The sequence below is a fragment of the Apis cerana genome, linkage group LG14 (assembly GCF_029169275.1).
Source record: "Apis cerana isolate GH-2021 linkage group LG14, AcerK_1.0, whole genome shotgun sequence".
Taxonomy (NCBI): domain Eukaryota; kingdom Metazoa; phylum Arthropoda; class Insecta; order Hymenoptera; family Apidae; genus Apis; species Apis cerana.
The window spans coordinates 5,833,233-5,847,164 of record NC_083865.1 but is presented as its reverse complement, the minus strand read 5'-3'; the positions used below and the strand labels follow the sequence as shown (position 1 = coordinate 5,847,164).

Below are 13,932 nucleotides of genomic sequence, written 5' to 3'. Positions count from 1 at the left end.
TTGAATTTTTATAAAATATTTAGATTTTACTATTATCTATTAAATATTTTTAATAATTTAAGTATTTTAACTTACGATTGTAAAGTCTAAATATTTTTATAATAGTAAAATAATTATGTTGTAATGATATTGATATTTGATGAAAATTTTTATTGTTTATTTTTTTTTTTTCGATATAAATTTTATTTTCATATTTGAATATTTTCATAATCAATTATATAATTACAGATGTTCCAGGCTTTGTCATAATTACGGCGCATGCTTGGATCTGATTATCATCGATCGTCATCGGGAAAAACATTGATGTCATACGTTACTATTAAATAATCCTTCGCCAGTTTTAACATGGATCTTCTTGGATCTATCTTCATTTTCTATAAAAAGGGGTAAGTTGCTTTTTTATTTAATATTTTAATTCATATAGAAATTAAAAGATTGTCAGTTTATATTGATTTCGAGGTTAGATGAATTTATTGGACACTGATTTATTAGATAGAGTTTTAAAAAACTTTTTAATACATATCTTTTATAGTTCTTTTCAAAAATTTTATTCAATATTTTGTAATAAAATAATTCAAATTATTTTAAACGATTTTTTGATGTCTCTGATATTTCTTGTATTCTTTTTTTTTTTATTCGTTTTAAAAAATATATTTTTGATAATTGAAATTTAGGTAATCATTTTAAAATATTTTATAAAAATTAACATTAGTATTAAGTTAAAATTTCATTCGTTGTATTTCAATTACAATTATGATTTTATAATTCTTTTGAAAAAAAAATAGTTTTTCTCTTTATCAGCAAATGATAATAACGAGGAAAATTATTTATTATTATTATAAAAATTGGTCATAAACATTTAGAAGAAAAAAAAATATTTCTATTTCAATTTTTCCAAAATCAAAGATATCATTGAAATTATATAAAACGAAATACATCAAATGAAAATGAAGAACAAATTTTCTTCAACGATATTAGGCGGGAAAATAACGTTCGATATATAAAATAAACGAAACGACGATATTATTCGCTGTCCAGAAAAATTTTTTATTTCTTTCTGATGCAATAACAACGAATCTTACATTCGATGGTATCAGTCGTATCTAGAAAATAGTATAATCGTAACATGTGTTCTACACTGCGAACGATACATAGTATGTACAGAAGATTCTGTCGAACCAGAACGAAATTCATGCCCGATAAGAAGACATGCAATCTCGACATGCCATCGTCGGGGCTGTACACGATTTAAAAATGAACACACAACGGCACGTGCGAGTTGCATTGTCTTCTTTATCGACAGATGAAGATTTCCTATTGCGTTTTGTACGAAACACAGAATCTCTCAACGCGTGATTTTCAACGGCGTGATACAAGTGCGTAACAATGACTAAAGAATGATACGATCCATTCTTTTCTAAGATAAACTGACGTCAACTAGAAAATTGGCTAGATTATTCTTCGTATTTCCACTCAGGCTCGGTTCATCACGGTTGTTGTTTTCTTCCATTCGTTATCTTACGGCGAATATTACGAATTTTATTGAGGTATTGGTTAACTCATACCAATATCTGGCATGACTGCACGTTCTTTTCTCCTCTTCTCTCTCACGTTTTTAAGTAACTTATTCGTCGATCGCCATGTCGATCGAAGCGACGATCGAAGCGCCCTCATCTTGACGAATATTTTACGTAAATCTAACTGGAAGATTGGTGTGTTATACAGTATCCATTCTTAGCATCGATATCGATAAACACACAATTAACTACAAGATCGTGCACGTTTTCTCGAAAATGTGAAATTTCTTCGATGAACGAACACGATTACTGTCCACTAGCGATCTCCTTCATACGGTTTAGAGCTGAGCCTGCCTTGAACCAGGAAATTTGTTGCTCGTTCAACGTGTGATTTAACGTGATTTTGTCCACTTTGCCATCCTTGTGTTTGATTTCTGCTTGAACGGGCTGTAAGAGGAAAGAAATTAGGATTAGACTTGTTGAATGACGATATTAACTGATGATATCAACTGTTAGGATAGAATAGAACCTTTTGATTGGAAATTTGGTTGTTAGCCAAGATTTTTTTTTATTCTAGAAAGGATATGGATTAAAATTGTTATATAGGAACTAAGGATTGCCTCATATCCTTGAATACTTGAATGGAATGCATCGATGATAGCTATATTAATGTTAGATATTTTTAATGTTTCTTGATCGACTATATATGGATGGCAAATTTAAATTTGAATATATTGTGTTGTAACGAGAAAGCTAAAATAAACTAGAAATAAAATAATAATCGAAAAACATAAAGGATACAGGATGTTTCATAGAGAAATTTATATGAGAAGAATGAGTAGTAATTATGAATTAAATCATTGTAATATATAGGAAGAATCTAAGTGACTGGCTTATTTTTCTCGAGAAAGATAATTGAATCATTAACGAAAACGTACTTTTCCAGGTGCCAAATCCTTTAATCCAAGAAGGCTGATCTTGTCAGTAGGTTGAATCTTATCGTAATCACTAGCATTGGCAAAGGTGAGAGGCAACAATCCTTGTTTCTTCAAGTTGGTCTCGTGGATACGGGCAAAACTCTTAACGATAATGGCACGACCGCCTAAGTGTCTCGGCTCCAGAGCTGCGTGTTCTCGGGACGAACCTTCACCGTAGTTTTCGTCACCAACTGCTACCCATTTGACGCCATTTTTCTTGTAATGTCTGGCAACGTCCGGAACTTTACCCCACTCACCAGTAAGTTGGTTCTTTATTTTGTTCATTTCACCATTTTCTGCATTCACAGCTCTACAAAATTTGTCGAAATATATGTTTAAATTGGAATAATTGAAGGTGAAAGAAAGATCTTCGATCTTCAATTTTAAAAATTTACCCAATGAACATATTGTTCGAGATATTGTCCAAGTGGCCACGATATTTCAGCCATGGGCCAGCAGCCGAGATGTGATCGGTGGTACATTTTCCTTTTACTTTGATTAAAACGGTCAAATCGGTGAGATCTTTGCCGTCCCATTTGTCGAATGGTTCCAATAATTGCAATCTCTCGCTCTTCGGGTTCACGTCGACTTTGACACTGCTGCCATCTTGTGGAGGAGCGTCATAAGTGTCTTGGCCAGGGTCAAAACCACGGCTTGGAAGTTCATCACCTGGAATAATAAGATTTTTGAAAAAATTTAAATATTAAATATTAAAATTTGAATATTGTTTCTGAAATATTGAAACATTCCAAGAAAAATAATGTTTGAAAATTGTCACTATATAAAAAATGCATTGTGAAATATTTCACAAATTTCCTTCGAAAAACACACTTATCATCGAAATAATTGTCTCGGGCAAAGATACGGAAGAACTTTGTTCCTTCCATAAAAAAGTAAATAAATAGATTCACGAATATTTTATCTCTCGCTGTTTGTCAATGAAATAATCTCGCAGAGTGAAATAATTAACACTGTTTCTTCTCATCATCAAATTAAATTAAATAATTTCAAAAATAAAAATCATATCAAATATTTCATTCAATCTGATTCAATCGTCGTTAAATAAATAATAAAATTAAATATAACGTTGTAAATAGTCAACGTTTCATTCAATATCAAAATCACATGCAGACATATCGATTATAACTCATTACGAAAATAAATATCACAGGTTGTGATTCATGTTTAACTGTTTGCAGACTAATAAAAAAAAAAAAAGAAATCAAGTAGAATTGCACTTGTATGAATTTATTAATGAAAATTCATTTAATTAATCTGCAATCAACCACGATGTTGAATTATTCTTGACTAATGAACTAATTCTTTACTTGAATGTTCACCTAAATTGTGCTTCAAGTTCAAGATAATCGGATCATTGTTTAAAATTTGTTATCTCGAACGATAAACAATGGAATGTTTGTAATAAAATAATTCACGAATATACGTCGTATTTACCAAACGGATCTTTAAGAAGGAATTCCTTTCCATCCTTGCCCTTGAGTTTATCGGTAACCGGATTAAAGTCCAATCGGCCAGCGAGCGAAAGAGCAGTGACGAGTTCAGGGCTGGTGACGAAAGCGTGTGTCGCCGGATTGGCATCGTTTCGACCTGTGAAATTACGATTGTACGATGTGACGATCGTGTTCTTATCACCCTTCTTGATGTCTTTACGATCCCATTGACCGATGCAGGGCCCACAAGCGTTCGCCAACACGGTGCCTCCAAATTTTCGAAGAATTTCGGCCTAAATTAAAGCAAAGGATCTCAAGTTAAGGTATTTTTTTTTAAGTAATTTTATTGTATTAACGATATATCGATTTTCACTTTTAAAATATTGAAAAATGATTTTTAAATATCGTTTTTTAATATTTTCTTAGCTTCTCTCCCCTTTATAGTATCTAGAATTTTTTCAACAGGTTTTAATTTTTAATATTCTTTTTTTAAACTTGGCTAAATTTTGAAACGCATCTTAATTGTTCCGAATCGATCTCATTGTCATCCAGTGATCCCCCGATCACGAGAATCGACAAGTCACTATTTTTTCCCTTTCCCATTGTCAAAATACATCGAAGCCAAATTAAGAATTGGCGTGGGTCGCGTAACTTGTTTCTAAGTGACATGTACCAATGTCTGGCACGGGTTCAAAGTAACTGTGCAACTGTTCCACCCAATCCTTATACCAAAGCATCGTTCTAGAAATATACGTATACTTACTATTCCATCACGTTCGATCGTGGCACGAATTTGTTCCGAGCCTGGCGTGACATTGAACGCCGATTTCGCTTTTAATCCATTATCGATGGCTTGCTTAGCGATATTAGCGCAACGACCCATGTCCTCGTAAGAGCTGTTCGTGCAGGAGCCGATCAGGCCGACCTTGATCTCGTTAGGCCAGCCATTCTTCTTGGCAGTTTCACCTGGTTCGAATTAGTGCAAACAATATGAGCTTAGCTTTTCTTTCTTTCTTAAATTCTTTCCTCAATTTTATCTCTTTCTCTTGGAATTGACCGAACAAATTATAACAAAATTTATACGCCAGGAAAATTTTACTAACTCGATTTACTAATCTTCCAATACTTTTAGTTATTTTATAACGAAGAAGTCGATCAATCGATATTACAAGAGGATCCATTAAGTGAATTAAAAGAAATAACTCGATGGAGCGTGAAAACTCAATTCAATCGGATTACTCACCCAACTTAGAAATGGGATGAGCGAGATCGGGCGTGAACGGTCCGTTCACGTGTGGCTCCAACGTAGAAAGATCGAGCTCGATGATCTGATCGTATTTAGCGTTAGCATCGGCAGTGAGAAGGCTCTTCCTGTGCAGATCGGCTGCGTTTGCGATCTCGGCTCGTCCAGTTGCCCTCAAATAATCCTGCATACGAAAGTTGTATGGGAAGATGGATGTTGTTGCGCCTATCTCGGCGCCCATGTTGCAAATGGTCGCCATTCCAGTGCAACTTATGCTCTCGACACCGGGCCCAAAGTATTCCACGATGGCCCCGGTTCCTCCTTTCACCGTCAGGATACCGGCCACCTTGAGAATGATGTCCTTAGGACTCGTCCATCCTTTGAGCTCCCCTGTCAGCTTCACACCGATCACTTTGGGGCATTTCAACTCCCACGGTATGTTGGCCATCACGTCCACGGCGTCAGCGCCACCTACACCGATGCAGAGACAGCCCAAACCGCCGCCGTTCGGCGTGTGGGAGTCGGTGCCGATCATCAGCAGACCTGGAAATGCGTAATTCTCGAGGATGATTTGGTGGATGATACCGGAACCAGGGTTCCAGAAACCGACGCCGTACTTGGCACCGGCCGTCTTCAAGAAATTATAGACTTCCTTGTTGATGTCCTTGGCGCGTTTCAAATCTTGCTCGCCACCCACTTGGGCCTCGATCAAGTGGTCGCAGTGGATCGTCGAGGGTACGGCGACCTTTGGCAGTCCTGTGAAGAGAATTTAGAATTTTCGGTAAAATATCGAGCATATTTTGTGTGGTATTATGCGTAGCAGACTAGAAGACTTTATTTATTCGTTTCTCCGATCCACAATCGTTCGTGAAAAATTTTCATAAAATATTTTATTGTCGCGTACATAATTAATTCTGATAAGATTCTGTTGTTACGTGCTAAAAAAAAACATTGTAGGAAGATAAACGATTGTGTCATTTATCTGCTGTTAACTGGAGGTTAAAAATAAATACATAACAGCGTAAAATATAACAGCAAATAAAGATCGAAGCAGAGAGATACGAAATATTCGAACTGCCATTCAATTGGTTGATATTGGAATACTCGTGAGTTCATCATTAGAGTTGAATTACGAATATTTTTCACTATACCGGAGCTGATAAATTGCAGCATGGCCATCTGAGCAGTGGCATCCTGCATAGCCACTCGATCTGGTCGCAATCTGAGATAAGTGCTTCCACGTTGAATTTCCTGCTTGTCGGGTTCATCGAGATGAGAATATAAAACTTTTTCGGACAACGTCAATGGTCTATTCAATCTGCAAGGATTTTTTATCACACGATTAAGAAATCAAGATAAATAAAATACGTTAGGCAGAGAGAATAAATATAATTATACTCGCCTCTTTCTTACTACTTTTAATTTCTCCTCCAACTTATCGTAAGGGAGATAACTAGTCGAATCGAATTTGGACATTGCCACCTTTTGGGCGGCAAAACTCAAGGCACTCGCGCTGAAACATCTTTGCTGGATGTCTGTCACGAATATCGCGAGTTTCTGAAAAAAAAATTTGGTAATTAATTAATTTCCAATATAATTTTAAATTGGAATATATATATATCTTTCAATCGAAATTAAAAATGAAAATATTTCAAGAGAAAAGAGAAATTATATATAAACGTTAAATTAATAGATCAAATTTCACAAATAATTTATGATATAATATAAGTTCAAACTCGTCTTGATCATACTGTACATAATTTTCGATATGCTTTACGCCGACGCGTGCACAATCAATTTTTGTCAATATTAACTTCCCAGATAAGGCGAGTAGAACATATTCAATAAATAAACCTAACCAGAAATTTATATTTAGCCAAATCGTTATATTTTGATTTATATTTCGCATTTAGTGTAAACGGTTTATTAAAAATTTAATGATAAGTGAATAATTAGAGAAATATGTTTTACTACGTGTCTATTAGCTTGTTACGTATAAGTGTATGTACACGTAACGTAATAGTTGCGAATATATATACATATATATATATTCATCGTGCATACAATGTCAGTTACGTAATTCTATTCACATAGACAAAGATTTTTTTCCATCGTGATCCTGAAAATTCTGCGACGAGAAAACAAATATTTCAAAAAAGAAGAAATAAAAGATCGGACAACGTGTATTTTTCTTATCTTGTTTACACGTTTCTATCACACGACGAATTATCCAAGTTTGCCGTGAAAAATAAGAAGATCAAATTACCGAACGATGCATATTTTCCATTCATCTTTACCCGCCATACACGCCAAACACTCCTGCGCAATGGCCGCGGACCTAACCTCCAATTTTCTCAAAAATATACCCAATATATGAACAGTAACGTCGAAACAGATTATGTAACGCATCGTATATCTTTCAAATCGTCTCATTCCTCTCGATTATCCGTGCACAATTATCACTATGTCGCAATTTTTCTTGAGGAGTAGCCGAACTCCTCCAGAACCGCCATTATTTTAAAATAACATAACCGAACGTTTATCAAGAAGCATCGCAATTCTCAACTCAACTCAATAAAATCGTCGTGATTCCTCGTCAAATATTCTTCGAAGGTGTCAGAACAGGGAGATGTAACACGATATCTCTTAATTGAGATAATCGCAGGAACAAAGTAGTGCAGATAACGGTTAATTACACGAGTCTGGTCACTAGAGATTATTGCTTTCTTGGAGTTGTTAATTAAATCAAATTAAAAAAATGTACTGTTATCGTTATTCCAATTAATGATCGACCTATCCACCACTTAAACATGACACGATCGACCTTGATAACGGGGTCAAGCGGTCAAAATTGTGGATGGATCGTAGAATATTATTTATTTACTTATTTATTTTTCTCAATTTATTATTGTTTTATATGGAGAAGTGATGGAGCATACCTGATCCCGAAGGATTCGGGTGCAGTACGACATTATGCTGGATGAAGATTCAGCCTCCCGATGACGTTGCGACTCGTGAAACGAGGTTTATAGGTGGAGGGAAGCGCAGGCGTGTGACAAAGAGGAACGAAAAGTCGCGTCTCGTCTCGTGGCAGTCCTTCTCAAACCGGCCACTAGAGAACTGAGTGAAATTCTGCTTGGCTTTCTCGTGTCAATGCTGCGGGGCCACGCATGCGCCCCTTTCTATATTTGAATACGAATTTTCTGAGAACGACTGGCTGGCGCCTTCGCTATATAGTTACGCTTCACGAACAGACGTTTCATGACACTTTCGAGCAACCAATCGGAGTTTTGGTTGATCGGATCGTAACAGCTGTTCATTCAGCTCTTCACGGCGCAGATGCCGTTGGAGTACAGTTTGGTCAATTCAAATTTGTTGTACACACGATAGATTCGTCGGAGAGAGAGTTGGAATTGAGCAAAATTTTTGTAGAGACGCAGAGAAAAATAATGAAATGAGGAGCGCTGAGATTTTGTTTCGATTTTGAAGTTTGCGAAGGATAGAAGTGTGGTAATAATTTTTGAAAAAGTTCTGTGAAAAATAAATATTATGATAATACGCGTAATATTCAAATGAAATTTTATTTGTAATTGGAAATGAATTCGATCTAAGTCGCGAAAGTGTTTGTGGTTACAATTGAAAAATAATTGACGATTATGTATGAAAGTTTCAATAGAATCAACGCAATCTAGAAGAATTTATTGGGTCAATCATTTTAAATTGATCTGTAATACGTGTCTATATATAAATCATTCGTAAATTACGATTGTTTTCGATCTTTCTTTAACACTGATGGTCTTTCTTTTTTTAGTGAAGTTTTATTGATCGAAATGTACTGTATAGTCAAGTTTAGTAGATGGCAGCGCAGCGAGTGTTATTAAATGGAACTTATCGTTTGTAATTCAAAGAATTCCCTACAGAGGGCAACTAAGTCTCCATTAATCGAACTAAGGTAAATTTCGATACGTGGGAAATTTAAAATTGATTTCGCTTCGATATTTTAATATACTTTTAATTGTATTAAATTTTTCAATTAATTTGTAGATATTAAAATAAGAATAATATACGCGATAAATCAAGATGAGAATGATAAAATAGATGTGAATTAAATTTAAATATAAATTTTAGAGAAGATCGCAAGAAAGATCGCTTTTATTATTATTGATCTACTAATTATTTATGAAAATAAATAATAAAAAATTTTATAAGGTTTTAAGAATAATGGACCAATTCAACATTTTTGCTACATCTTGCTCCAATCAACGTTATTTTTACTTGCAACGTTATATCAGTTTATGAGTCTCTTCGATGTCAACAATTATTGCAACATATCCATATACAAATGCACTTGTACTTGAACATTGTATCATATATATCTTATGAAGAATAAATCATACAATTCTGACACAGTTAAATATTATATTACGCGTTAAATGATTTCAGAACAATAACAATCAGTTTCATCATCATAAAAACGTAGTAACGCGCTTGGAAAATACGCAAAAGATAATAATTCAGAATGCTCCAGATTACTTTTATCTGTATCGATATAATTTCGTTGTCATCGCAAGAATTCCAGTTCAGAATTGAAAGATAATAATTCGAGGAAAATTTTTAATGAACAGAAACCAGAAATTTATTATGCATAACGCAATTTCATGAAACAAAGAAAATTTTAAATTTTAAATTTCTATTGAATTCAAACGTATTCCTATTAAAAAATACTAAGCTTTAATAATTATCTCTTTTACAGAAAATTAATTCTTGATGCAAAATATAGTGATTCATAAATAAATATACTCAGAAGAAACTACACATTAAGATAAAACTTATAAATAGATAGAAGAAACTGGTTTCTACGACAATTGCAAAAATTCATCGTAAACTCTTAACGAATTTTTATTTTCTATATTGTCAACAATTTTTTTTTTCCACAAAATTTATTTTCTAAACGAACGAACATTATCATCAAGTCCATAAAAAATTTTACTATTAAAATTAAGAAATTTTCAAGTAAATCAAATCTGTCACCTTTAACTCCTAATATAACTAAATGAATAATTTAATACTTAAGTGACTCCTTAAATATTATTTAATTATATAATTATATAACATAATTAATGATATAATTACTCTGAAACTTTTAATTCGTATCTCAAATATGTCTTCAACATTCAAAACGATATCGCACAAATCATTCGTTATCGTAAAAATATACTTCGAAACTCAAAAATATACAATAATTACATCGACCGATTTAATTAATTAAATCGCTTTGTTAGAAAACAACAAAAGAATCATAATCCGCATAATATTCCATTTCTTGACGATATCAAACACTCGTCTCGCCTAATCTAATCACAATAACGATCGAAAAATCAGGGCACCTTTGCCTTCACTTTTTGGCCGGGCATGGCCGCCACTCTCTCCAATCTGGAGTACGGAATAAAAAACGAAAGTGGTCGCAGGGATTCGGGCGAGGAATAGGCTTTTGCAACTCGTCACCATGGAATTTGCGAGTGTCGATCGAGTCGATAACTCTTGATGACGATCTTAAGATCTCGACCTTATATCCGAGTGACGATAATGCGATTACGCGGGATCCATACGAGTTTTTTTCGCCTTGATGGCCGAAACGTTCCCTCGCCGAGTTCGTGATATCGAGATGGACCTCGATTTCGAACGTTTGTCTGCCAGAAAATTTGGCCAGAATCGATTTGAACCGGTGATTCGATACGTAATGCACACTTCAATCGATGCATGAAATAAATACAGGGAGGATATAGACAGATTCTTTATTGTTTTTTGAGTGCAGCTCGACTGGATGCAACTGTGATGTGGATGTGATTTGAACGTAATTGTGAAGATTTTACAAAGGAATTTAAATAAATTTTTGTATTCGAGGCCATGCAATATTACACGTTGCATTTCGCATTGGCTTCGATGATTATGCTATCGCGATAAAGGAATGCAGTCCTCTATTTAAAAAGAAATTTCAATGAAATCTGGAAATGGCATTGAGAGAAAAATCCTTGTATCGTTCGTCTTTGAGAGGAAATAAATGTTTTTCCTTAATTGTTCGAATATTATTCGAGATTGAAAAGGAAACGAACGATTATTTTTGGGAAACGAGAGCAGACACGTGGGATAAACTTTATCAGAACCTGGTTAATTAAACTAGTTTTAGAAATTGTTTCTCCTCCGAGATACCGTGGATGAATCATCGAGAAAAAAATCTTGTTGACAAGAGCTGGAGAATTCAGAAAATTCGGAAAGATATAAGGTATTTCATTATTCGTGAAATTTGTTTTACAGTATGTAGAAAAAGAGAAAGAAAAGGAACGATTTCTTAGATGAAAAGTATAAATTAATTCTTAACTTATTGACTTTAAGATACATCTTTCTATGGAAGAAGCACTATTATTAAAATTCTGCAAAGTTCGATCATCGATTACTTCTATCTCACTACGTCAACTACGTTATAAAATCAGGTGACATTTCCATTGTTACGGTAATTGTTCGACAATCTTGCATTACACAGGGTGATCTAAATATCCATCCTACGAACAGTGTGATCGTGTTGTATTAAAGATGAGATGTGTAACACTTTTCTACGAATGCGTAGGAACAATAAATAATTCGCTTCTCAGTAGTGTGAAGTCGATAATCTGTAATACGATGATCAACTCGTAACAACTCGTAATGTAAAATCTGAAACCTTGATATTTCGAAACACGATTGTCAATGCATCGGTATGCGCACGAATCCCTTTAATCTTTTGCAGTCGGACTTTATTGTTAGAAGAATAATAGAAATAACTTTTGAAATTATATAGAAACGAGTAATAATATGCAATTTAAATAATAAATTCCATGTGTATTAACACACATATGTATATATAATTGTCGTATATTTCATTAAAACTTGGAAATTTTATGAAGAATATTTCGTAAAAAAAAAAAAAAAAAAAAAAAAATATAACTCCCTATTCTTGTCAGAATATTAATAGATATCATTGATGAAATTTTCGATGATGATATTGCGATATTTCTTTAGAAGATATTTTTATATAAAAAAAAAAATCCTCGTTTGATCCTCAATGAAAAGAACATTAACACTTACATAATACGATTCAACTTGATAAAAGTTAAGACTAGTAAATGGTGAAAAGATACTATTTACGGATTTACTATAAATCCGTCAATTTTATTTTTCAATCCCTTCGGAACTGATTGGCGAATGATAGCCTCTCTTATGCAAAAGTGTTAAACTCGTTATCGTGAAACGGATGATCGAGAGAGCCGAATAAAATTGATTCACTGGCGCGCGATCGCGTAGGGTTAAGAGGGTATTATAACAAGATTATGCGAACAGGAGAGAAGGTTGAATGGGTCCTTGACATGATTAACTCTTGTTGTAGGTGGACCATGTTTCGACACGCTCGCGTTGATCCTGCCCTCCGTTGTTCCACGGACAGGATCCTTTCGTTTCCATTCCGTGGCGAACAAATTTTCTGGCAAACAAATTAGTCAATTTACGATGTAACACACTTTCGATCTTGGTCTCGTTACATGATGCGTAAGCATGTATGTCTCATGATAGTTTCGGCTCGTTTTTTCGGGATTGAAACACTCTTGAGATCGCGTAATTTTTGGCAAGGATTTTTTTCTCCTTTTCTTTTCTTTTCTTTCTTTTTTTTTTTTTTTAGCGAGAATAATAATACAGTAAATAAGAAATATTCGCGCACATTGTTGTTACGTGTAACATACGATCGAAGTCGTAATAATTTTTAAATTGAATGGAACTTGATTATTTCTCTTCTTTTTTTTCTCTCTCTCTCTCTCTCTCTGTTTTTTTTTCTTTTAGTTAGCGGAGTGATATTTTTTTTATGGAATACTTAAAACTGTTAAGCCTGTGTATATAAAGATATAAATCGGACAATCAAAGACACAATTTTCGAAGCGAACAAGGCCTCGTTCCTCCTCTCTTTCTTAATCCCGTCCCTCTTTTTTTTCAATTTTTTTTAAAGAATACGAACGATACCATCGGGTTTATCGTTATAATAAAGTTATCGCACAATTGTGAGATCATTACATTTCTCGATTGAAAGTCCATCATTCATCTCATCGTCTTTTTGTAAATTTCATTATTTCCATTCTATATGATTCAAGTACTATTTTTGTGAAACATACATACATATGCATATTTCTGTGAATTTTTAAAGAGTATCATAAAGGCATGAATAGAGAAGAAAATGAGGCTTGTTTAAGTACGTTCCTTTGAAGAATTTTAATCGGTAATATTAATTTTTTAATTGTACATTCTGGAAAATGACACATATCCCATGTAATAATTCGTAGGAAGAATTCTTAACAAGCGAAGGACTTTGGCGTGATGGCCAGTTACGATAGAAAATTACGAAACACCTTGTTTCAAGGGTGGGAATAAACTTCGTTTGTTCTATAGAAGGTATTCCATGTGTCTAATGTCGAAATAAAAGTGGCACACATGCTTCCTGTACGTTCTTTTATCCTCACAATAATTTCTTTCTGCCGAACGATTGTTATATTCACGGCAACGTTGAAGACGAATCGCCGATAGAGATAACTCAGCGACTCGAAATTATTGGATCAGATTTTCAAAACGAACATTCAAATCGTAATCCTTTAATCATTCACACGTCTATTCTTCTTTGAAATTTTATTTTTAAAATGATTCACATAATAATAAAATTTCAAACACCG

The 13,932-nt window shown here is 33.9% G+C and overlaps 1 protein-coding gene and 1 pseudogene across 2 annotated transcripts; one reads left to right on the top strand and one right to left on the bottom strand.

Moving 5' to 3' along the window:
* Window positions 1-233: 233 nt before the first annotated feature.
* On the top strand, window positions 234-9,608 carry LOC108003115 (uncharacterized; annotated as a pseudogene).
* Window positions 1,027-8,276, bottom strand: LOC108003113 (aconitate hydratase, mitochondrial). Of its 2 annotated transcripts, none has more exons than XM_017065215.2 (9): window positions 8,128-8,276; window positions 6,591-6,745; window positions 6,340-6,506; window positions 5,189-5,944; window positions 4,709-4,911; window positions 3,950-4,238; window positions 2,890-3,163; window positions 2,456-2,804; window positions 1,027-1,964 (listed from the first exon to the last, which is right to left on the bottom strand). In XM_017065215.2, exons 1-9 carry the CDS (start codon window positions 8,158-8,160, stop codon window positions 1,824-1,826), a joined length of 2,367 nt encoding a protein of 788 aa, XP_016920704.2. In that variant the 5' UTR covers window positions 8,161-8,276; the 3' UTR covers window positions 1,027-1,823. The 2 variants fall into 2 exon arrangements, with proteins under 2 accessions (XP_016920704.2, XP_028525181.2); XM_028669380.2 differs by having other exon boundaries at window positions 7,455-8,209.
* Window positions 9,609-13,932: the final 4,324 nt, after the last annotated feature.